Raw genomic sequence first — 24,664 nt, 5'->3', positions numbered from 1 at the left:
ATGAGACTCCGTCTCAAAAAAAAAAAAAAAAATAACCAAGATCCACAAGTTTACTCATCAAATACTTAGGCCTACCATTTGCAGGAATTTAAGCTAGGTATTAGGGATACTATAATAAGCCAAACACTGTTGAGGGCAGTTAAGATCCCAAACAAAAAAAATCTGACCATTTACTGCTATCTAATTAAAGAGCATGATACAGTTAAGCGTTACCCCGAGGTAGACATTTGTGAGCCAACACTGGAGTACAAATGAAGGGAAATGTCTTTAGAAAGGCTTTTCTTATGCACTACTTAAAACTCCACATTTTTGTCAGATTACTTATGTTCTTAAAGGACTGACTCCAAAATGGATAAAATACAAACATACTAGGCCGCACTAGGCAGTTCAGTGGGTAGGGCGCCAGCCAGATACACTGAGTCTGGCAGGTTCGAACCCAGACTAGGCCAGTTAAACTGCAATCAAAAAATAGCCATAGCTGGGCGTTGTGGCAGGCACCTTTAGTCCCAGTTACTTGGGAGGCTGAGGCAAGAGAATCTCTTAAGCCCAAGAGTTTGAGGTTGCTGTGACCTGTGAAGCCACAGCACTCTACCGAGAGGGACATAGTGTCTCCAAAAAAAAAAAAGATAGACATACCACCACCAAGGAAGCCTGTGAAGTCCACATCACAGATAGTAGCTTAAACAGCAAAATTGGTGATAAGTGACAAAGTGAACAAAGATGGAAAAGGGTGAATAATAATAATGGTCACTAATTATTACTCTTAAATTTCTCCAAGGCAACTTATTTTTTTTTGTTACTAAGACGATTTGTATCAACTTGAATTCAATCCTATGAACCCTGTGTACAAACTGAAAAATGGAGACTAGCAGACTTTTTAATAATTTGTTGTGAAATTATAATTGTTTTCTGAAAATACCAACAGTGTATGGTCAAATGAAACATCAAAAGTAGGGCGGCGCCTGTGGCTCAGTCGGTAAGGCACCGGCCCCGGCCAAACTGTAACCAAAAAATAGCAGGCGTTGTGGCGGGTGCCTGTAGTCCCAGCTCCTCGGGAGGCTGAGGCAAGAGAATCGCTTAAGCCCAGGAGTTGGAGGTTACTGTGAGCTGTGTGAGGCCACGGCACTCTACCGAGGGCCATAAAGTGAGACTTTGTCTCTACAAAAAAAAAAAGAAACATCAAAAGTACAAGATGAAGTGTATATATATCCTTTACTTTATCCTTTAGCATACATATCCTACACCTTTACAAATCTAAGACTGGATTATAAAAATCCATCACACCATGCTTTCCCAAAACAAATCAGAACTTCAATTTCCAATACTCTTAAAAAAGCACTATTAACACACTGCAAATCAGAACAAACCAAGGCAATTCTGTTACATAAATTAACCCATTTATTAGTAACTTGTGTTGTCTGAAAAGGTTAGAGCTTCTATTGGTCTTTCAGTTCCTTCAGTCTTCTAATTGCAGACTTTACTGTAACAGCAGAAGTGGTGCTGTAAAGAAAAATTCAGTTTCCAAAATAATTAACCATGTTAACATACAAAATGGCAAATAAGTAAATTCAGCTGATTTTCATTTTATAATCATATTGTCTCTGTGGAAATTTTCTTGGAATTATACTGAGGGCGGCGCCTGTGGCTCAGTGAGTAGGGCACTGGCCCCATATGCTGAGGGTGGTGGGTTCAAAACCAGCCCCAGCCAAACTGCAACAATAAATAGCTGGGCGTTGTGGCGGGCACCTATAGTGCCAGCTACTTGGGAGGCTGAGACAGAGAATCACCTGAGCCCAAGAGGTGGAGGTTGCTGTGAGCTATAATGCCACGGCACTCTACCAAGGGTGACAAAGTGAGACTCTGTCTCTAAAAAAAAAAAAACAAACCTAAGAATTATACCGAGACAGACTATTCTGTCAATGCTTTACTGCAATTAACCTACAGGTTCAACCAACATAAGAGTTGTGCTCACAAATTAGTGGCTTCTAAACTACATGACGGCATCCTTTAAGAGCCATCTGTATCTTAAGGTTCTGGTCTGAGAAACCAGACAAGAATATTAAAAAAAAAAAAAAAAACAACCTGGGAGGTGCCTGTGGCTCAGTGGGTAGGGCACCAGCCCCATATACTGAGGGTGGTGGGTTCAAACCCAGCCCTGGCCAAAACTGCAACAACAATAAAAAACTAACACAGTTTAATAAAAAATAAAAAAAAACAAAACCTAAAAGATGGTCGTGAAAGGCCAACCTAAATCCATTAAAAGGGAATGGACAGAATGCCAGAAGAAACAAATTACAACATGGTATAGTGAGAGACATCAAGAAAACAAAGTTTAAGCAATAGAGCAGACTAAAACACCTTTAGTAAAGACAGGTGTACAGAAATGACTACAAAAATTTTTACTGCAACTATACCTAAAAAACATATTACCATGCTATATGGTGGGTGAATGTTAATTCGCCTTACCATCAGAAAGAGTGCACCTAGTCCCTATTTTCCCTCACCCAAAACTCCCACAAGAAACTTAAATGTATGTCCCTATTACCATTTCAAATTTCCCAGTATTTTATACTGCTTTGGTTTAAGTTTAAAATTAACTAAAACTTAAAAAATTCAATTCTTTAATCACAGTAGCCATGTTATCATTTTTGAATGTGGCTAGTGTATTGGGGACTGCACAGGTCTAGACAGTGACTAGAGGAAGAACACTTCGGACGTCTGCATCAGCAAAGAATCCCAAGATCAGAGACCTTTAAAAGTAGTTTTTATTTCCAGATATGGATACTCTTTAAAAGAGTCAAGGCAAGCAATAACCAGCAGAGGTTTACCTCAACAGTATCACCGGGCCCTATCAGGGTCACAAACTTTAAGTCATCCAAACCAAACTGTTTAGAATGACAAAGGCATGGTGATCCATATGGCTTCAAGTTTCCATATAGTTTTAGGTTGACTTCTTTTAGCTACTTTTATAAAAACTTGCAATGTAAATCCAAGTCCAATACAGACTCAGCCCCACTAATGGACCTACACAGCATCATAATCCTCACAATAATGATCCCCAAAACCTTAGGATTCCAATATATAAATCAGAATCCCAACTTTTATGTCAGTAGTTTTGTGTTTATTGTGTGAATAACTAAAAATAGACCATAATTCGAGTCCTGAAAACAAAGGCATCCTTACTTTGTCAATCTTGTGAAAGAGTTAACACTAGCTTATACAGCAACAAGCCTAGAATCCAGCCCCCACCCCCATGTGATCCATCCACTTCCAACTACCCCAAAGAAGTGGACTCACTTGTAGGTCCAGGCACCACCAGCTACTGTTTTCATGCAGGAACCACAGTGCCAGATCCCCACAGCTCGTCTCTTCATCTTGGTCTATAAAAGAGAACCAATTTACTTGACAGGGACCAACAACAATCTTTTAATTTACAAGCATCCAGAAGCATAAGTTATCCAAGAAAACCAAAGCTAGTACGTTTTATGAGGTTACAGTATGTTTCTAATGCCCTTAAATTCATGAGAGGAAAAGTTGGATTCATCAAAGGTATTGCTAGGGATGTTTAATTATTTTAAATCCCAATTCCTTTAAAAAAAAAAAAGAAAGAAAAAGCAAGGATTGCTGCTATATAATACTTTGAAAACACTGTAACTTTTACTAAACAAAAATCTCAAGCACCTGTGGCTCAGTGAGTAGCATGCCGACCCCATATACCATATGGTTCAAACCCAACCCTGGCCAAACAGCAACAAAAAATAGTTGTGGCCTGCGCCTGTAGTCCCAGCTACTGGGGAGGCTGAGGCAAGAGAATCGCCTAAGCCCAAGAGCTAGAGGTTGCTGTGAGCTGTGATGCAACAGCACTCTACTGAGGGTGACAAAAGTGAGATTCTGTCTCTACAAAAAAAAAAAAAATCTCGAGCATGTCATTAGATTCAGACTAGACATCAGTACACAAAACTGATGGAATCATTTCCCACAAGGCAGGTCTGGCTGACAATGGGGCTCTCTGTCAAATGATTTATTTATTTATTTATTTATTTAGATCCTTTGGTTTCTAAGTGGTGTTCTTTAAATGAAAAACGTTTCACATCATCTAAAGGTATCGGTCAACACTCATTATCTCCTGATAATCAACAGTTATGTACAATGGTGACTGCTCACGAGCACACGGTTTATAAACTAATTTAAGGAGAAGCCTCACTTCGGAAGGAAACTTGCCTTCCCTCCTCGCCCTCCCCCTCCCAAGAGACCACCTTACTTTGCCACAGAAGGAGCAAGTGTACTTGGCGTGCTGGCTGATTTCTATCTTCTTCACCATTTTCCGGAGGGAGGCACCATAGCGGGTCCCGTATTTACCGACGATCCCGACCTTCTTGGTGCGTTTAGCCTTTTCAGAGGAACACCAACAATATTTAAAATGAGTTAGGACCCGGCGACTCCACACACCGTCCCTCCACCTCACCCCTGCTGTGACCCAGATTTTCCCCAAATTTCCCCTATGAGAAAGGCCCGGAGTTAAACCGGCCCGAATGGGCCAGGCTTGGCCGAGCCGCATCCCCCTCCGCTTGGGCTACGTCCGAGAGTGGGTGTCTCGTGCTGGGGTACAAGGACCAGGGAGGACCCAGGTCAGGTCAAGCGAGCAGATGCCGGTGCAGGCGAAGAAACCAAGAAAAGGTTAGATGAGGGTGGATAAAAATCTAGGCCACACGGCGAACCAGACTCACCATGTCTCCACGAACCAGGCCCGAGCCCAGAAAGGAAGGAACGCAGGGCGCAGGCGCTGTGTCAGGTGGCGGGACGGAAGTGGCGAGCGGAGGCCAAGCTAGGAACTGAACTCTATGGTCGGGAGGTTTCCCGCGGTTCTCTCGTCCGGGAGATGGGGCTCCCATTCGCTCGCGCGCGCGAACTGTGATTACGAACTACTGCTTGGCGAAGCATACGCACGTTACCTTACATATGTCACAAAAACTTGCAACGCACGTACGAATTCCTCCAATTTATGCACAGGGAAGCCGATTCAGATTTTAGGTGATTTGCATACTGGGATTTGGCGTAAAAAGAGCTCAAATCTTACCGTCTGTGACTCCAAATCTCATTTCTTTGCCCAGGACATTATAGTTTCTTAAAGCAGCAGATCCGGGCGATACTGATGACGACTAAAATCCAAGGTTCCATTCTCAGATCAAGCTGCAGCCCGGGCAGGAGACAAATAGCCACATTAAAAAGGTGTAAAATCTCCAAGTGTTCGGAAGACAGCTCCACTGAGCCTGGTTCAGGACAGCCTGGTGGTCCCTGACGAAAGTCCGATCGGAAGGCTGGGGGGGAGGAACTGGCACTGTGGAGTCTGGTCTTCCAGCTTCTTTCTGTTCTCTTAGTTCTCCACTCCGTTTGAGAATCCACCTTTGGGCCGCCAGGTAGTTTCTCCGTCCTCCCTGAAACTTTAAACTCCCAGCATCTCATCTGTACCCACAGTCTGTTCTCTGTGCTCACCGCTCCCTCAAAGCAGTCAGCAAAAAAAAGCCAGGTTCCCAGTTGAGGCTGGGAAGTGGAGGGTTGTCCCCCAACTACGCACGTGGTGTTCTTTATTCATATAGAATCCATACTAGAAAGTTTTGCTGTCTCTTCTCAGGAGGTGGTTAGGCCAGAAGAGAGAAGCTCAGAGAACCGCTGGAATAAAAATATAAGACAAATCCCAGATTTAAGGACCATAAAAGACGATGAACCCTGGAAGGTGTAGTAGTGGGGCTTGCCTGGCCGTGTTTCCAATCAGAACTCTGGGAACAGGTAACTTCAGTTCACAAAGCTTACTATTAACTGTCTTAAAGTAAGTTCGCATGTGTGAATTCCTCCCAAGAGGGAAAAAAAGATAACTTTACAGGTGAAACCTCACCAACCCTAATGTCAGCCAGGTGATCAAAGTCAACATCAACAGTGATAAATCCTGTTGGTAAAATGGCACTTGTCTTTGGTCTTCCTCCCCAAAACTCATAACCCCAGTCTAATCATGAAACAAAACACCAGAAAATCCCAAGAGAGGGGCAACCTACAAAAATATCTGACCACTGCTCCTCAAAACTGTCAAGGTCTTCAAAAACTAGGAATGTTTGGGAAATTGCCATAGCCAAAAGGAGTTAAGGTGACAAAATGACTAAATGTAACACAGTATCCTGGAACAGAAAAAAAGACAATGGGTAAAAACTAAGATCTGAATGAACTCTGGACTTCAGTTCATAATAATGTCTCAATACTGGTTCGTTAGTTGTAAGAAATGTACCATACTAATGAAAAATGTTAATAATAAGGGAAACTGGGTGAGAGTAAACTGAAACCATACTATTGCCTCGATTTTTCTAGAAAGCTAATACTGTTCTAAAATATAAAGTCTATTTAAAGCCGCCATTACTACCCAAGGTCACCACAAGTCAATTCCATGATGGCAGGGCCTACACTGTTCATCTCTATACCCCAGGACCAGTACAGAACCTGGCATGTCACTGGTAATGAGTATTTGCTGGATGGGGAATTATCACCCATATATAGAGATGGGTTTGAAGACAGTGGGTTTTGTAATGCTAGCACTCAGGAGGAGGTCAAGATGGCAGATTGCTTGAGCTCAGGAATTCAAGACCAGCCTGAGCAAGAGCAAGAGCCTGTCTCTACTAAAAATAGAAAAACTAGCTGGGCATTGTGGTAAGTCCCTGTAGTCCCAGCTACTTGGGAGCCAGCTACATATGGGTCAGAGGATTGCCTGAGACCAGGAGTTTGAGGTTGCTGTGAGATATTATGCCACCATGACACTCTACTCAGGGCCAAAGAGTGAGACTCTATCTAAAAAAAAAAAAAAGAAAAGAAAAAGAAAGATAGTAGGTATAAATACAATGGGTTTATAAACAGTTTTGTATATTTGAGTTTCTTTGCTTCACAAAGTCAGTCCACTTATGTTAGAACTGAAAAGATAATCTAGCCCAAACTAGAAACTGAAGCCCAGGGAATTCAAATGACTTGCCCAACATCATACAGCCAGTAAATGACTTCTAGACCTGTGTTCCTTCTACTGTGTTACAGCAGAAGTCTCTGTTTCCTCAGCTACAAAAAGATAGCTTATGATGGTCTCAGGAGTATGAAACAAATTTAATGAAATGCCTCGTGGGCATTTTATAGTAGTAGTCATTATTGAGATGCAGTTGCTGCTGATACCTGATTTCGATGTCTCTTTTTATCTTTTCTATGCTTTTCTATGCTCTTTTAGCATATTGAAGGGACTACAACAAATCTGCTTTCTGCTTTTCCTTAAAAATATCTCCATCGCTTTTCTCTTTAATTTCTTCAGCTTGGCAGTGAGGCTGCTCTAGTTTTGGGGGCTGCACCTGAGGCCAGAAGGTGAGCATGATGTGCTCAAGGCATTTCAGCTCCACCACAGGCTCTATGTGCCCTCTGCCCCCTTAGGGTGGAAGAACGGCAAGGGGTCAAAGGAACAAGTCCCTTTCTCTACAGAAAGGAAATGCATTGGGTTTGAGGGATGCTGCCTGGAAAGCTCTGCACTAAAACTATGCCTGCCTCCAAAGAACTACGTATTAAAAACACATTCATATCGGTGAAAAATAAAGAAAAGAAATTGTTGGAAGGAGCGTTGAGTAACAAACACAATGGTCCCACTGATGCAGTCTGTGCCTCTTGGCCAAGCAGAAATGGCACTCAGGTGACCCAGGGGAGAGGCCAAGCTGCCCAGGTGGAGCTGAGGCAAGCCCTTTTGGGCTGGCTCTGGAGCCCAGTTCAGATCATCACTTAGCAAATATGCTGCCTCCCCCATGCCACTGTGCCCTGCACGGCCTCCTGTGTCTGTCTTTAGCTTTCAGGGGGAAAGAGAGGGAGAGGGGGAGAGAGAAAGGAGAGAAAAGATGAAGTATAAGTAGAATGCAGTAGAGCAGCTGACAATGAAACATTCGTAATAGGAGGAAATTGTTCATGTTCAGAGCTATTTTATCAAAACTGAACAATTCTCTCTAAATAGTAAGCTTGAGGTTGTACAAATAGCATTCTCATGAAATCAGTCTGAGTGACTGCAGAGAACTTTGCCTCTCATAAAAATCTCCATTTCTCTTATCTGCGGGCTAATAAATTTCCATCCACATTAAAGGACCTTCAAGTGCGGAGAATGTTAACCATAATGCATCCCCATAAAAGCTTCAGTAAAAATCCCTGTTGACTCACCCCTGCTCTTCAGGAACACTCAAAATTCACATTTTACCTTTAGAAAAATAAATAAGTTAAAAGTCACCTCCAGAGAGCAGTTCTTTTTCTTTCTTTCTTTCTTTTTTTTTTTTTTGTAGAGACAGAGTCTCACTTTATCACCCTCGGTAGAGTGCCAGGGCATCACACAGCTCACAGCAACCTCCAAATCTTGGACTTAGGCGATTCTCTTGCCTCAGCCTCTCGAGCAGCTGGGACTACAGGTGCCCGCCACAACGACTCGCTATTTTTTGTTGCAGTTTGGCTGGGATTTGAACCCATCACCTTCGGTATATGGGGCCAGCACCCTACCACTGAGCCACAGGCGCCACCCAAAAGAGCAGTTCTTTTAGCCATTGAGTCAACCAGTTCTCTTGGGGTGTGTGGGACAATTTATTCTCGAAAGAAATCCAAAGTTCAAGCCACATTTCAAATTCATCTTATGCTGGAGACAGAAAGGGCTTATCCTGGGGTGTTGTTCCTTCACTTTGTGCCTGAAGACAGCCTGCTCTTCACTGAAGTATCAGGGGGCCAAAGACAAGAGCCAGCAGGCCTGCAAAGCATGGTCAGGACCCCTGCAAGCCAAGGGCAAGAGCTGGTCCAGCCAGAGGGGCAAGGGCTGCAGAGGGCAGTCCTGATGCCTTAGAAAGAATCAGGTTGTCGGAAATGGATTCTTTCCATTCTTCCTTCTCTCCTCAGCTTCACTTTAAAATCATTGTAGTTGGGCGGCACCTGTGGCTCAGTGAGTAGGGCACCGGCCCCATATGCCGAGGGTGGCGGGTTCAAACCCAGCCCCGGCCAAACTGCAACAACAACAAAAAAATAGCCGGGTGCTGTGGCGGGCACCTGTAGTCCCAGCTACTCGGGAGGCTGAGGCAAGAGAATCACTCAAGCCCAGGAGCTGGAGGTTGCTGTGAGCTGTATGATGCCACGGCACTCTACCAAGGGCCATAAAGTGAGACTCTGTCTCTACAAAAAAATAAAATAAAATAAAATCATTGTAGTTGTACTTCACAGAACATATACACCAGACAGTGCATCCATCCGGATGGGGGTAGTTACTCAGCAACTTTTACAGGGATAAGGTATGTTAAAAGAAAAAAATGAAGAGAAATCTTTAGATGAATTAAATTTAACAGAGTTTAATTGAGCAAATCACAGTCTGTGAACTGGGCAGTGCCTGGAACCAGAGTAAATTCAGAGTGACTCTGGAGCTGCCTCATGGTTGGATAATATTTATGAAAAGAACAAGGAAAGTGACATATAGAAAATGGAAGTGAGGAACAGAAACAGCTAGATTGGTTACAACTCCATATTTTTAAAAAATGCATGTTGGAGGGTGGCGCCTGTGGCTCAGTGAGTAGGGCGCCGGCCCCATATGCCGAGGGTGGTGGGTTCAAACCCAACCCCGGCCAAACTGCAACCAAAAAATAGCCGGGCGTTGTGGCAGGCACCTGTAGTCCCAGCTACTCGGGAGGCTAAGGCAAGAAAATCGCGTAAGCCCAAGAATTAGAGGTTGCTGTGAGCCGTGTGATGCCACGGCACTCTACCTGAGGGCGGTACAGTGAGACTCTGTCTCTACAAAAAAAAAAAAAAAAAAGCATGTTGGTTTGCTTTTTATGGTCAGATTAATATAGGGTACGTACAGTTAGGTTACATTGTTTGCATTTGTTAGGTAAAGTCCAAGTTGCAGTTGAACCTTCATCCCGGAGATGTGCCATATACCCCTCCACTGTGCCCATGAGGTGAGAGCTTACCAAGTCCATTCCCTCCCATCCCCTCCCCCCTTCTTGAATTTAATTGTCTTTTTCTGTCATATGGGCATGTAATTGTTCATCTACTAGTTTGTATTAATATTGAGTACATCAGGATGCTTATTTTTCCATTCTTGTAATACTTAGGAGGATAGTCTCCAAATCCATCCAGGTAAATAACAAAAGATGTGAAGTCTCCACCTTTCTTTATGGCTGAATAGTATTCCATGGAATACATATACCATAGTTTATTTATCCATTTGTGAGTTAATGGGCAGGTTGTTTCCACATGTTGGCAATTGTGAATTGAGCTGCAATAAATATTCTAGTGCAAATGTGCAAATGTCCTTATAGTAAAATGGTTTTTGTTCTTCTGCATAGATAACCTAGTAATGGGATTGAGGAGCAAATGGAAGGTCTACTTTTAGCTCTTTGAGAATTCTCTATACTTTTTCCAAAAAGGATGTATTAGTTCGCAATCCCCCCAACAGTGTATAAATGTTCCTTTCTCTCCACACCCATGCCAGCATCTGCAGCTGGGACTTTGTGAACAATCTCCACATTTTTAGCAGTTGGCAGCCTATGATTGGCTGAAACTTGGCTGCTGTGATGGCTGAGACTAGTTACTTGTTACTAGAGTCGGTCAGCCTGTTTACACATCCAGTTAGAGTACAGTTCATTCTGTACAGAGAAACCTTCAGTGCCACCTTAAAATATATAAAGAGGCAGCTTTAAGCTAAACAATTTAACAGATAGATCTATATGAAACAATGGCCAAATAAATTATGCAAAAAGAGGTATTTTCAGTATGAAGAACTTGATATAATCGTCATAAAAACAAATTCTATGTACATTCATATATATTTATATACATGGGTAATTACAAATGGTTTTATCCCAAATTATTTACATTAGTCATTACCTCTAGAAGGTAGGGCTAAAGGTGAGAGAGAGGAGAATATAGAACATCTATTTTTTTACTTATGCATGTCTAGATTAATTTTTATATCATATGTATAATATTAAAAAGAAGGTACTGCAGAGCAGTGAGTGAAAGGACAGTTTTTACAATAAGTGATGCTGAGAAAACTGCATATCCATATGGAAAAAATTAACCTTGACCTTACCTCACCCCATGTACAAAAATAAACTGCAGGTGGATTACAGATCTAAACATTAAAGGCAAAACAGTAAAGCTTCTACAAGCTATTATTTTCATAACCTTGGGGTCATAGTTACATAGGTGTCTATTTTATAATGTTTTGTTAAGCCATAAATTGCTTTATGAACTTTTCTCCATATTATATTTCACCCTTAAAAAAAGACAGTTAAAAATGAAGAAGAAAGCCTGACATGCAAAATCTGTTGAATGGAGAGTGGGAGGGAAATGTGGGCAGAGGATGTCTCATTGGCTGTCATAATGATTCATAGACTTCTCAATGCTTTTTGTTACGGTTAAAAATCCAGTTCCTTCACTGAGATCCCACAGGAGACACAAAACCAAAACAAAACACAGGTATGAGAGACTGCTTCAATTAACCCCCTTTAAACTTCCAAGCCACTTTTTATGTTGCTAATCCTGAACTTGGTGAGAAGTGAGAAGATGGGTTCCTTTCTCTCCCCTTTGCACAAAAAGGGGTTAGACCTCCCAAAAGCACCAAGGGCCTAAAAAACAAGAATGTACAGATGGGGCAGCAATTCAGAGCCAGCAGTGTGGGGACAGCATCTTCTGCTCAGTTTCTCAGCTCTCCCACTGACCTAGCAAAAGGCTCATCAGAAGCCCAGAAATAAAAAGACATGATTAATTCAGGCACAAGTAGATGGAGGCTAACAGGATCCTTTGCTGCCTCATGCCAGTCCCAGAGGTGGAAATCACGAGGGTCACTCAGGAAACAAGATGCCACGCAGTGACCCTGGTAAGGGAAGGCAGAGACAAGCTCCATGGGCTAGGGGAGATTTTAAGATTCTTTAAGGGTACACTGGATGACAGAGATAAAAGTGGGGTGAGATGGAGCGAGAGTTTCTTCATTCCATTAGACCAGACGTCCTCAAATTTTTTAAACAGGGGGCCAATTCACTGTCCCTCAGACTGTTGGAGGGCCGGACTATAGTTAAAAAAAAAAAAAAAAAAACTATGAACAAATTTCTATGCACACTGCACATATCTTATTTTGAAGTAAAAAACAAAATGGGAACAAATACAATTCACACCGCTTCATGTGGCCTTCGGGCCGCAGTTTGAGGACGCCTGCATTAGACACTCCCAGAAAACACAGTTCTGGAGGTCTAGACTGAGCTGTGAAATACAAGAGAAAAAGGAGTTAGTGTGGAAATCCTTGTTTAAACCTTCTGTAAGATTACGACAAAGCTAAAACATTCCTGTCATTCTATCACCAGTGTTGTCATAGCCATTATAAATATTGTGGCACAATGTATTACTTTCCCTATGTTTAGATTCACAAATTGAGTCACGAAGTTGTGTTACAATTGCCTACAGTAAGTACTCAGCACAGTAAGGTGGCATACAGGTTTGTAGCCCAGAGCAATGGTCTATGGTCTTAAAGTTATTCACTCTATATAAATAAGTCCAAGTGTCTTTTGCTGAATTATACAGAAGTGGCTAGGTGACTTTAACAAATTTCAGAGGTCTGAAAATACATAGGCTTGTCATGTAAATAAAATTTGCTTTGGGGGACCTCAGGGATATCTCAAAGAGAGAATGGGTTTTTCTCCATAACAGCTGAAACTGAGGCTCAACTTGAGACCTCAGGTGAAGGCTCAACAGGCCATATTCACGAAAACTGGAGAGGGATAGTGGTCTCACATAGGAGCCCTAAACTGCAAGGAATGAGAGCAAGCCCTTCCATGGCAGCCACTGATGTGGCTCCTTGTAGTATCCCAAAGGGCATCTGTGCAGCAGATCACAAGGTGAATACAGCAAGGATTTAGTCACTTAACAATAGTGATTGTCCTAAGCAATACCAGGTATGTATGTCTCTAAAATAATCTACCCATTTTCCTTTGATTTTGGAAGTATAACCACTCCTTGGGTATGCCCCATAGACCCTTTGTATCCTAACTATATTCCTGGAATAAGAAAAACCTATTGATAGAAGTAGAGAGAGAGAACTTGATCCAAGCTCAGGACAGTTGAAAAAGAGGAAGAGGGGCGGCGCCTGTGGCTCAGTGAGTAGGGCGCCCGCCCCATATGCCGAGGGTGGCGGGTTCACCCCAGCCCTGGCCAAACTGCAACAACAAAATAGCCGGGCGTTGTGGCGGGCGCCTGTAGTCCCAGCTGCTCGGGAGGCTGAGGCAAGAGAATGGCGTAAGCCCAAGAGTTAAGAGGTTGCTGTTAGCCGTGTGACGCCACGGCACTCTACCCAAGGGCGGTACAGTGAGACTCTGTCTCTACAAAAAAAAAAAAAAAAGAAAAAGAGGAAGAAAGCTCGGTACTCAAAATCTGTTGAAAGAAGAGTGGGAGGGAAATGTGGGCAGAGGATTTTCCAGTGGTGCCCATGGAGCAGCTGCATGAAAACTTCTCTAGTAGGGACTAGAGTGAGGAGCGGACAGGTAATAGCGTCTCGAGAAACATCTGCAGGGTCATAGAAGAGCCTCTGTAATATTTCTCAAGCCTTGTGGTTCAAATGCATAGGCCAGAATCCATGGATAGGCACTGGAGAGGCCGAGGAAGAAATGCTCCTTTCTAAAATTCTCTCAAAATCTGATTGTAATCCCAAAACCTTTCTGCTTCCTGCGTCTTAACCCATTCCACTTTTCCCTAATGAAGTGACTGCACTGTTTCCATTAATGAGCCTCCAAGACTATAAAAATCCTTGTGTGCAGAGTTGAATATTTAGCTGAAGAATCTGGCAGACTCTGCTAAGAGTACAGTTTTTAAGGGATAGTCACTTTTCTGGTGCCTGAACTCTATGGATTCAGCATTCCCCTAGGACAGTTTTTTTCCCTATCAGCTGTGGGAGGGAATGTTAGACTTTGAGTAAGGTGAGGGGATGTGTTTTTAAAAAAGTTTGTTTAGAGTTACTTGAAAATATTCTGTTGTGGAGGAGAGCAAGATGTCGGCCGAGTAACAGCCTCCTTGCATCTGGGCACCGTGAGTCCAAGAGAGGACTAAAACAGTGGAAAACCGGCAAGTGATCGTGTGTGTTCAATCGGTCTAAACCTGCCCGCAACTGCACGAGAACTTAAAGAGCAAAAGGAAGTGAAAGGAAAATTAGGGCAAGGAAACAGATAAAAGAAATCACTCATGAGGAAGAATCAGCAGAAAACTCCAGGCAACATGAAGAACCAGTCCAGAACAACCCTGCCAAGGGACCATGAGGTAGCTACTGCAGAGGATTCCACCTATAAAGAAATGTTAGGAATGACAGAAAGGGAAATTAGAATACACATGATGAAAACAATGAAAGAAATGATGGAAACAATGAAGGAAACGGCTAATAAAGTGGAAAATAACCAAAAGGAAATCCAAAAACAGAATCAAATCAGAGATGAACGATATGAAGAATATAAAAAGGATATAGCAGAGCTGAAGGAACTGAAACAGTCAATTAAGGAACTTAAAGATGCAATGGAAAGTATCAGCAGCAGGTTAGACCATGCAGAAGAATGAATTTCAGAGGTAGAAGACAAAGTTCTTGAGATAACTCAGATAGTAAAAGAGGCAGAAAAGAAGAGAGAGAAAGCAGAAGGTTCACTGTCAGAATTATGGGACTTTATGAAGCGTTCCAACAAACAAGTTATTGGAATCCCAGAAGGGGAAGAAGAATGCCCCAGAGGAATGGAAGCCATACTAGAAAATATTATAAAAGAAATTTTCCCAAATGTCACCAAAGATTCTGACATACTGCTTTCAGAGGGATATCAGACCCCAGGTCGCCTCAACTCTAACCAAGCTTCTCCAAGACGTCTCTAATGAAACTTTCCAAGCAAGAAGACAATGGTCATCTACATTTAATCTACTTAAACAGAACAATTTCCAACCCAGAATTCTGTACCCTGCTAAGCTAAGCTTAAAAATTGATGGAGAAATCAAATCATTTACAGATATACAAACATTGAGGAAATTTGCCACAACAAGACCAGCTCTACAGGAAATACTTCAACCTGTTCTGCACACTGACCACCACAATGGATCAGCAGCAAAGTAAAAACTCAGAAATTAAAGGACAGAACCTAACCTCCGCACTGATGCAAAAGATAAAACTAAGCAATGGACTCTCACGAAATAAGATGAATAGAACACTACCACACTAATCAATTATCTCAATAAATGTTAATGGCTTGAATTCCCCACTGAAGAGACATAGATTGGCTGACTAGATTAAAAAACACAAGCCATCCATTTGCTGTCTGCAAGAAACATAAATGGCTTCAAAAGACAAATTAAAGCTCCGAGTCAAGGGTTGGAAGACAATTTTTCAGGCAAATGGCATTCAGAAGAAAAGAGGAGTTGCAATCTTATTTTCAGATTCATGTGGATTTAAAGCAACTAAAGTCAAAAAAGAAAAAGATGGTCACTTTATATTGGTCAAGGGAAAAATACAACAAGAAGATGTTTCAATTCTAAATATTTATGAACCCAATTTAAATGCTCCCAGATTCTTGGAACAGACCTTACTCAATCTGAGCAATATGATATCCGATAATACCATCATAACAGGGGACCTTAACACTCCTCTTACAGAGCTGGACAGATCCTCTAAACAGAAATTAAACAAAGATATAAGAGATTTAAATGAGACCCTAGAACAACTGTGCTTGATAGATGCATATAGAACACTCCATCCCAAAGATAAAGAATATACATTCTTCTCATCACCCCGTGGAACATTCTCCAAAATTGATCATATCCTGGGACACAAAACAGAATCAAAAGAATTGAAATTTTACCTTGTATCTTCTCAGACCATAAGGCACTAAAGGTGGAACTCAACTCTAACAAAAATGCTCGACCCCACACAAAGGCATGGAAATTAAACAATCTTCTGTTGAATAACAGATGGGTACAGGAAGAAATAAAACAGGAAATCATTAACTTCCTTGAGCATAACAACAATGAAGACACAAGCTACCAAAACCTGTGGGATACTGCAAAAGCAGCTTTGAGATGAAAATTCATCACTTTAGATGCCTACATTCGAAAAACAGAAAGAGAGCGCATCAACAATCTCACAAGCCATCTTATGGAATTGGAAAAAGAAGAACAATGTAAGCCTAAAATCAGTAGAAGAAAAGAAATATCCAAAATCAATCAGAGAGCAATGAAATTGAATACAAAAGAATCATTCAGAAAATTAATGAAACAAGGAGTTGGTTTTTTAAAAAAATAAAATAGATAAACCATTGGCCAGACTAACAAGAAATAGAAAAGTAAAATCTCTAGTAACCTCAATCAGAAATGATAAAGGGGAAATAACAACTGATCCCACAGAGATACAAGAGATCATCTCTGAATACTACCAGAAACTCTATGCCCAGAAATTTGACAATGTGAAGGAAATGGATCAATATTTGGAATCACACCCTCTCCCTAGACTTAGCCAGGAAGAAATAGAGCTCCTGAACAGACCAATTTCAAGCACTGAGATCAAAGAAACAATAAAAAATCTTCCAACCAAAAAATGCCCTGGTCCAGATAGCTTCACTCCAGAATTCTATCAAACCTTCAAGGAAGAGCTTATTTCTGTACTGCAGAAATTATTCCAAAAAATTGAGGAAGAAGGAATCTTCCCCAACACATTCTATGAAGCAAACATCACCCTGATACCAAAACCAGGAAAAGACCCAAACAAAAAGGAGAATTTCAGACCAATCTCACTCATGAATATAGATGCAAAAATTCTCAACAAAATCCTAGCCAATAGATTACAGCTTATCATCAAAAAAGTCATTCGTCATGATCAAGTAGGCTTCATCCCAGGGATGCAAGGCTGGTTTAACATACGCAATTCCATAAACGTTATCCACCATATTAGCAGAGGCAAAAATAAAGATCACATGATCCTCTCGATATATGCAGAAAAAGCATTTGATAAAATCCAGCATCCTTTTCTAATTAGAACACTGAAGAGTATAGGCATAGGTGGCACATTTCTAAAACCGATTGAAGCTATCTATAACAAACCCACAGCTAATATTTTACTGAATGGAGTAAAACTGAAAGCTTTTCCTCTTAGAACTGGAACCAGACAAGGTTGTCCTCTGTCACCTTTACTATTCAACATAGTGCTAGAAGTTCTAGCCAATACACTTAGGCAAGACAAGGAAATAAAGGGAATCCAAATGGGAGCAGAGGAGGTCAAACTCTCCCTCTTTGCTGACGACGTGATCTTATACTTAGAGAACCCCAAAGACTCATCCACAAGACTCCTGGAAGTCATCAAAAAAATACAGTAATGTTTCAGGATATAAAATCAATGTCCTCAAGTCAGTAGCCTTTGTATACATCAATAACAGTCAAGATGAGAAGCTAATTAAGGACACAACTCCCTTCACCATAGTTTCAAAGAAAATGAAATACCTAGGAATATACCTAACGAAGGAGGTGAAGGACCTCTATAAAGAAAATTATGAAATCCTCAGAAAGGAAATAGCAGAGGATATTAACAAATGGAAGAACATACCATGCTCATGGGTGGGAAGAATCAACATTGTTAAAATGTCTATACTTCCCAAAGCAATCTACCTATTCAATGTCATTCCTATCAAAATACCAACATCGTACTTTCAAGATTTGGAGAAAATGATTCTGTGTTTTTTATGGAACCAGAAAAAATCCCGTATAGCTAAGGCAGTTCTTAGTAATAAAAATAAAGCTGGGGGCATCAGCATACCAGATTTTAGTCTTTACTGCAAAACCATAGTGGTCAAGACAGCATGGTACTGGCACAAAAACAGAGACATAGACACTTGGAATCGAATTGAAAACCAAGAAATGAAACTAACATCTTACAACCACCTAATCTTCGATAAACCAAACAAGAACATACCTTGGGGGAAAGATTCCCTATTCAATAAATGGTGTTGGGAGAACTGGATGTCTACATGTAAGACTGAAACTGGACCCACACCTTTCCCCACTCACAAAAATTGATTCAAAATGGATAAAGGACTTAAATTTAAGGCATGAAACAATAAAAATCCTCCAAGAAAGCATAGGAAAAACACTGGAAGATATTGGCCTGGGGAAAGACTTCATGAAGAAGACTGCCATGGCAATGCAACAACAACAAAAATAAACAAATGGGACTTCATTAAACTGAAAAGCTTCTGTAAAGCTAAGGAGACAATAACCAAAGCAAAGAGACAACCTACACAATGGGAAAGGATATTTGCATATTTTCAATCAGACAGAAGCTTGATGACTAGGATCTATAGAGAACTCAAATTAATCCACATGAAAAAAGCCAACAATCCCATATATCAATGGGCAAGAGACATGAATAGAACCTTCTCTAAAGATGACAGATGAATGGCTTACAAACACATGAAAAAATGTTCATCATCTCTATATACTAGAGAAATGCAAATCAAAACAACCCTGAGATATCATCTAATCCCAGTGAGAATGGCCCACATCACAAAATCTCAAAACTGCAGATGCTGGCGTGGATGTGGAGAGAAGGGAACACTTTCACACTGCTGGTGGGACTGCAAACTAGTACAACCTTTCTGGAAGGAAGTATGGAGAACCCTCAAAGCACTCAAGCTAGACCTCCCATTTGATCCTGCAATCCCATTACTGGGCATCTACCCAGAAGGAAAAAAATCCTTTTATCATAAGGACACTTGTACTAGACTGTTTATTGCAGCTCAATTTACAATCGCCAAAATATGGAAACAGCCTAAATGCCCACCAACCCAGGAATGGATTAACAAGCTGTGGTACATGTATACCATGGAATACTATTCAGCTATTAAAAAAAATGGAGACTTTACATCCTTCCTATTAACCTGGATGGAAGGGGAAGACATTATTCTTAGTAAAGCATCACAAGAATGGAGAAGCATGAATCCTATGTACTCAATTTTGATATGAGGACAATTAATGACAATTAAGGTTATGTGGGGGGAAGCAGAAAGAGGGATGGAGGGAGGGGGGTGGGGCCTTGGTGTGTGTCACACTTTATGGGGGCAAGACATGATTGCAAGAGGGACTTTACCTAACAATTGCAATCAGTGTAACCTGGCTTATTGTACCCTCAATGAATCCCCAACAATAAAAAAAAAAAATCATTGTGTACAGCCATATGGGAAAATTTTATGAAGAATTTTAGCATCTCTTTCCATATAGGCTCTGTCCGCACTGGGCCACCTCCCACCAGGCCACCATGGCTCCTAAGCATCTAAAACCTGGGGCTGATCAAACCAAGCTGCTTCCGTATCACATACACATTGTATAGCAGACTTAGTGCAAAAAACAGACTGTAAAATTTCTCTTTCATTTTTTAAGTATTATTTAGAAGTTGAAATGATAATATATTGGGTTGAATAAATTATTAATCTTTTTAAAGTTGTTAAAATGTTCTGTTAGAGAAGTTAGAATCACATGTGCAGCTTGCATAATATTGCAATTGAACCAGGCTACCTAAACCAGGAGTTGGCAAACTGGACAGTGGGCAAAATCCAGTCCAAGTCTGTTTATGTACAGCAAGGATTGTCTTTCACATTTTTATTTTTATTTTATTTTATTTTTTATTTTTATTAAATCATAGCTGTGTACATTAATGCGATCATGAGGCACCATACACTGGTTTTATAGACCGTTTGACACATTTTCATCACACTGGTTAACATAGCTTTCCTGGCATTTTCTTAATTATTGTGGTAAGACATTTATATTCTACATTAACTAACTTTCACATGTACCCTTGGAAGATGCACCGCAGGTGTAATCCCACCAATCACCCTCCCTCTGCCCATCCTGCCCCCTCCCTCCATTCCCTCTCCCCCTTCACCATATTCTTAGGTTATAACTGGGTTATAGCTTTCATGTGAAAGCCATAAATTAGTTTCATAGTAGGGCTGAGTACATTGGATACTTTTTCTTCCATTCTTGAGATACTTTACTAAGAAGAATATCTTCCAGTTCCATCCATGTAAACATGAAAGAGGCAAAGTCTCCATCTTTCTTTAAGGCTGCATAGTATTCCACGGTGTGCATATACCATAATTTATTAATCCACTTGTGGATCGATGGGCACTTGGGCTTTTTCCATGACTCAGCAATTATGAATTGAGCTGCAATAAACATTTTGGTACAAATATCTTTATTATAATGTGATTTTTGGTCTTCTGGGTATATGCCTAGTAGAGGAATTATAGGATTAAATGGCAGATCTATTTTTAGATCTCTAAGCGTTCTCCAAACATCTTTCCAAAGGGAATGTATTAATTTGCATTCCAACCGGCAGTGTAGAAGTGTTCCCTTTTCTCCACATCCATGCAAACATCTCTGGTCTTTGGATTTTTGTGATATGGGCTAATCTTACTGGAGTTAGATTATATCTCAAAGTAGTTTTGATTTGCATTTCTCTGATGATTAAGGATGATAAGCATTTTTTCATACGTTTGTAGGCCGTGAGCCTGTCTTCTTCAGAGAAGTTTCTCTTCAACTCCCTTGCCCAGCCTGCGATGGGATCACTTGTTCTTTTCTTGCTTATACAATTGAGTTCTCTGTGGATTCTGGTTATTAAACCTTTGTCAGAGATATAACCTGCAAATATCTTCTCCCATTCTGATGGCGGTTTGCTTGCTTTACTTACTGTGTTCTTGGCTGTGCAGAAGCTTTTTAGTTTGATCAGGTTGCAGTAGTGTATTTTTGAAGCTGCTTCAATTGCTGAGGTGGGGGGAGGTCCTCCTCATAAAATACTCACCCAGACAGATTTCTTCAAGGGTTTTCCCTGTACTCTCTTCTGGCATTTTTATACTTTCATGTCTTAAATTTAAATCTTTAATCCAGTGAGAGTCTATCTTAGTTAATTGTGAAAGGTGTGGGTCCAGTTTCAGTCTTCTACAGGTTGCCAGCCAGTTCACCCAGCACCATCTGTTAAGGGGAATCTTTTCCCCACTGAATGTTTTTAATTGGCTTGTCAAAGGTCAAATAACAAAAGTAGCTGGATTCATCTCTCGGTTCTCTATTCTGTTCCATACATCTACCTCTCTGTTTTTGGGCCAGTACCATGCTGTTTTGATCACTACTGATTTATATATAGTATAGTTGGAGGTCCAGTAGCGTGATTCCTCCTGGTTTGTTTTTATTTCTGAGTAATGTTTTGGCTATTCGAAGTTTTTTTCTGATTCCATATAAAACAAAGTATTATTTTTTCAAGATCTTTAAAGTATGACAGTGGAGCTTTAATAGGGATTGCATTAAAATTGTATATTGCTTTGGGTAGTATGGACATTTTAACAATGTTGATTCTTCCCAGCCATGAGCATGGTATGTTTTTCCATTTGTTAACATTTTCAGCTATTTCTTTTCTTAGAGTTTCATAGATCTCTTTATAGAGATCTTTCACGTCCTTTGTTAGATAAACTCCCAAATATTTCATCTTCTTTGGCACTACTGTGAATGGAATAGAGTCCTGAACTGTTTTTTCAGCTTGACTATTGTTGGTATATATAAAGGCTACCGATTTATGAATGTTGATTTTGTAACCTGAGATGCTGCTGTATTCCTTGATCACATCTAAGAGTTTTGCAGTAGAATCCCTGGTGTTTTCCAGATATACAATCATATCATCTGCAAAGAGCAAAAGTTTGATCTCTTCTGACCCTATATGAATAACCTTGATCGCCTTTTCTTCCTAATTGCAGTGGCTAAAACTTCCATTACAATGTTAAAGAGCAGTGGAGACAATGGGCAGTCTTGTCTGGTTCCTCATCTGAGTGGAAATGATTTCAATTTAACTCCATTCAATACAATGTTGGCTGTGGGTTTGCTGTAGATGGCCTCTATCAGTTTAAGAAATGTCCCTTCTATACCAATTTTCTTTTTCTTTGGCCGGGGCTGGGTTTGAACCTGCCACCTCCAGCATATGGGGCCAGCACCCTACTCTGTTGAGTCACAGGCACCACCCTATACCAATTTTCTTTTTCTTTTTTTTTTTTTTTAGAGACAGAGTCTCACTTTATGGCCCTCGGTAGAGTGTGTGGCATCACACAGCTCACAGCAACCTCCAACTCCTGGGCTTAAGCGATTCTCTTGTCTCAGCCTCCCGAGTAGCTGGGACTACAGGCGCCCACCACAATGCCCGGCTATTTTTTAGTTGCAGTTCAGCCGGGGCCGAGTTTGAACCCTCAGTATGTGGGGCCGGCGCCTTACCGATTGAGCCACAGGTGCCGCCTCCTATACCAATTTTCTTAAGTGTCCTGATCATGAAGGGATGCTGGATATTATTAAATGCTTTTTCTGCATCAATTGAGAGAATCATATGGTCTTTGTTTTTTAATTTGTTTATGTGCTGAATTATACTTATAGATTTACGTATATTGAACCAGCCTTGAGACCCTGGGATAAAACCGACTTGGTCATGATGTATAATTTGTTTGATGTGTTGCTGGATTCCCTTTGTTAGGATCTTGTTGAATATTTTTGCATCTATATTCATTAGTGATATTGGTCTATAATTTTCTTTTCTTGTTGGGTCTTTTCCTGGTTTGGGGATCAGGGTGATATTTGCTTCATAGAACGTGTTGGGTAGTCTTCCTTCTTTTTCTGCATTTTGGAACAGGTTGAGTAATACAGGTACTAGTTCCACTTTAAAGGTTTGGTAGAATTCTGACATGAAGCCATCTGGTCCCGGGCTTTTCTTTCTAGGGAGATTTCGTATGGTTGTTTGCTATTTCAGAATTTGATATGGGCCTGTTCAACATTTTCACTTGATTCTGGCTAAGTCTTGGAAGGTGACATGCTTCCAAGTATTGGTCACTTTCCTTCAGATTTTCATATTTCTGAGAATAAAGTTTCTTGTAATATTCATTAAGGATTTTTCGAATTTCTGAGGACTCTGTTGTTATTTCGTCTTTGTCATTTCTGATTGATGAGGTTAGAGATTTGACTCTTTTTTTCCTGGTTAGGTTAGCCAAAGGTTTATCTATTTTATTGACCTTTTCAAAAAACCAACTTTTTGATTTATTGTTCTGTTGTATAATTCTTTTGTTTTCAATTTCATTTAATTCTGCTCTAATTTTGGCTATTTCTTTTCTTCTGCTGGGTTTGGGTTGGAGTGTTCTTTTTTCTCCAGTTGCTTGAGATGTCCCATTTAGTGGTTAACTTCCTCTCTTTCCATTCTCTTGAGGAAGGCTTGCAGTGCTATAAATTTCCCTCTTAGGACTGCCTTTGCGGTATTTCAGAGGTTCTGATAATTTGTGTCTTCATTGTCGTTTTGTTCCAAAAATTTGGCAATTTCCTTCTTAATCTCATCTCTGACCCAGCTATCATTCAGCATAAGGTTATTTAACTTCCATGTTTTTGTATGAGTATGCAGATTCCTGTTGTTATTCAGCTCAACTTTTATTCCATGGTGGTCCAAGAAGATGCAAGAAATAATTTCTATTCCTTTAAATTTACTGAGGTTAGACTTGTGATCTAAGATGTGATCAATTTTGGAATATGTTCTTTGGGCTGATGAGAAGTATGTGTATTCAGTTTTGTTGGGATGAAATGTTCTGTAGATGTCTGCTAAATCCAAATGTTGGATGGTTAGGTTTAAATCTTACATTTCTGAGAGTTAAAGGACAGAAATTTAGCAAGTAACCTGGTGGATTAAAGCTGCACCAAGAGAGAAGGCCAAAGAACACACATCAACCTTGCTGAGGTGAGCTGCGACCCCAAGGATACAAACAAAAAGTACAAAATCCATCACCAAGCGGACGGGAGTCCCTCCCCCATGAGAATGGCTTGGAGTGCCCCACAAACAAATGAGCAGAGTTCAATGGCCCTCCCACTACACTCCATGGGAGAGACTCTCTAAAAACTGGACCTACCTCCCCTACTAGGATGCCACAGTGTTCTCATGCCAGGCATAAAACTGTATAAAACTGTATATATTCTCTACCTGCAACTCTGAGCTCCCAGCACTCCTCTCCACTTTCACTCCGAGGTCTGGAGGCCTGTGCCCCAGGAGTCCAGATTCTTGGGTGATTTCTTGAGGGGTATGGACAGGGCCTAAACTGCAGCTGATCAGTGCTGACTCTGGGACACAGGAGTGTGGAGAGTACAGTCGGCTGAGAGGGAACCACACCGGAGCAGCAGTGTCCCGAGGTGCAGAGCAGCAGCCATCTTTTAGCAACAATAGGGCTCACTCCAGGATATTCTGAAGCCACACTCCCTGTCTCCCTGGGCAACCAGAGCAGGCCAGGCATCTACTCAGGTGGCAACCATCATGGAACAGATTTGTGATGGAAACGCAGGCCCCATGAGTAAAGGGTTTGCCTGAGGCGGTACTGGCCTGGGTGGAGCATGGGGACCAGAAACACACGTACAGAGCCGGGAAGATCTCAGGGTGGGGCTAACTGAGAGGACCACTTCACTGAGCCTAAGACGTACCTGGCCCTCAATGGATCGTCAGCCTACAGACAAAGGAAGACAGGAGGCTACAACTGACAGGTAACCGAATACAAACCTGCAGGAGCAAAGACAGGGCCTGAGGGGC

General features: G+C 41.1%; 1 protein-coding gene across 1 annotated transcript; it reads right to left on the bottom strand.

Moving 5' to 3' along the window:
• Nucleotides 1–1,378: 1,378 nt before the first annotated feature.
• RPL37A (ribosomal protein L37a) lies at nt 1,379–4,846 on the bottom strand. Its single transcript, XM_053597669.1, has 4 exons — nt 4,728–4,846; nt 4,262–4,390; nt 3,298–3,380; nt 1,379–1,500 (listed from the first exon to the last, which is right to left on the bottom strand). Exons 1-4 carry the CDS (start codon nt 4,728–4,730, stop codon nt 1,437–1,439), a joined length of 279 nt encoding a protein of 92 aa, XP_053453644.1. The 5' UTR covers nt 4,731–4,846; the 3' UTR covers nt 1,379–1,436.
• Nucleotides 4,847–24,664: the final 19,818 nt, after the last annotated feature.

Source organism: Nycticebus coucang, chromosome 7 (assembly GCF_027406575.1).
Source record: "Nycticebus coucang isolate mNycCou1 chromosome 7, mNycCou1.pri, whole genome shotgun sequence".
NCBI classification, from domain to species: Eukaryota; Metazoa; Chordata; class Mammalia; order Primates; family Lorisidae; genus Nycticebus; species Nycticebus coucang.
This window is presented reverse-complemented; position numbering and strand designations above follow the sequence as displayed.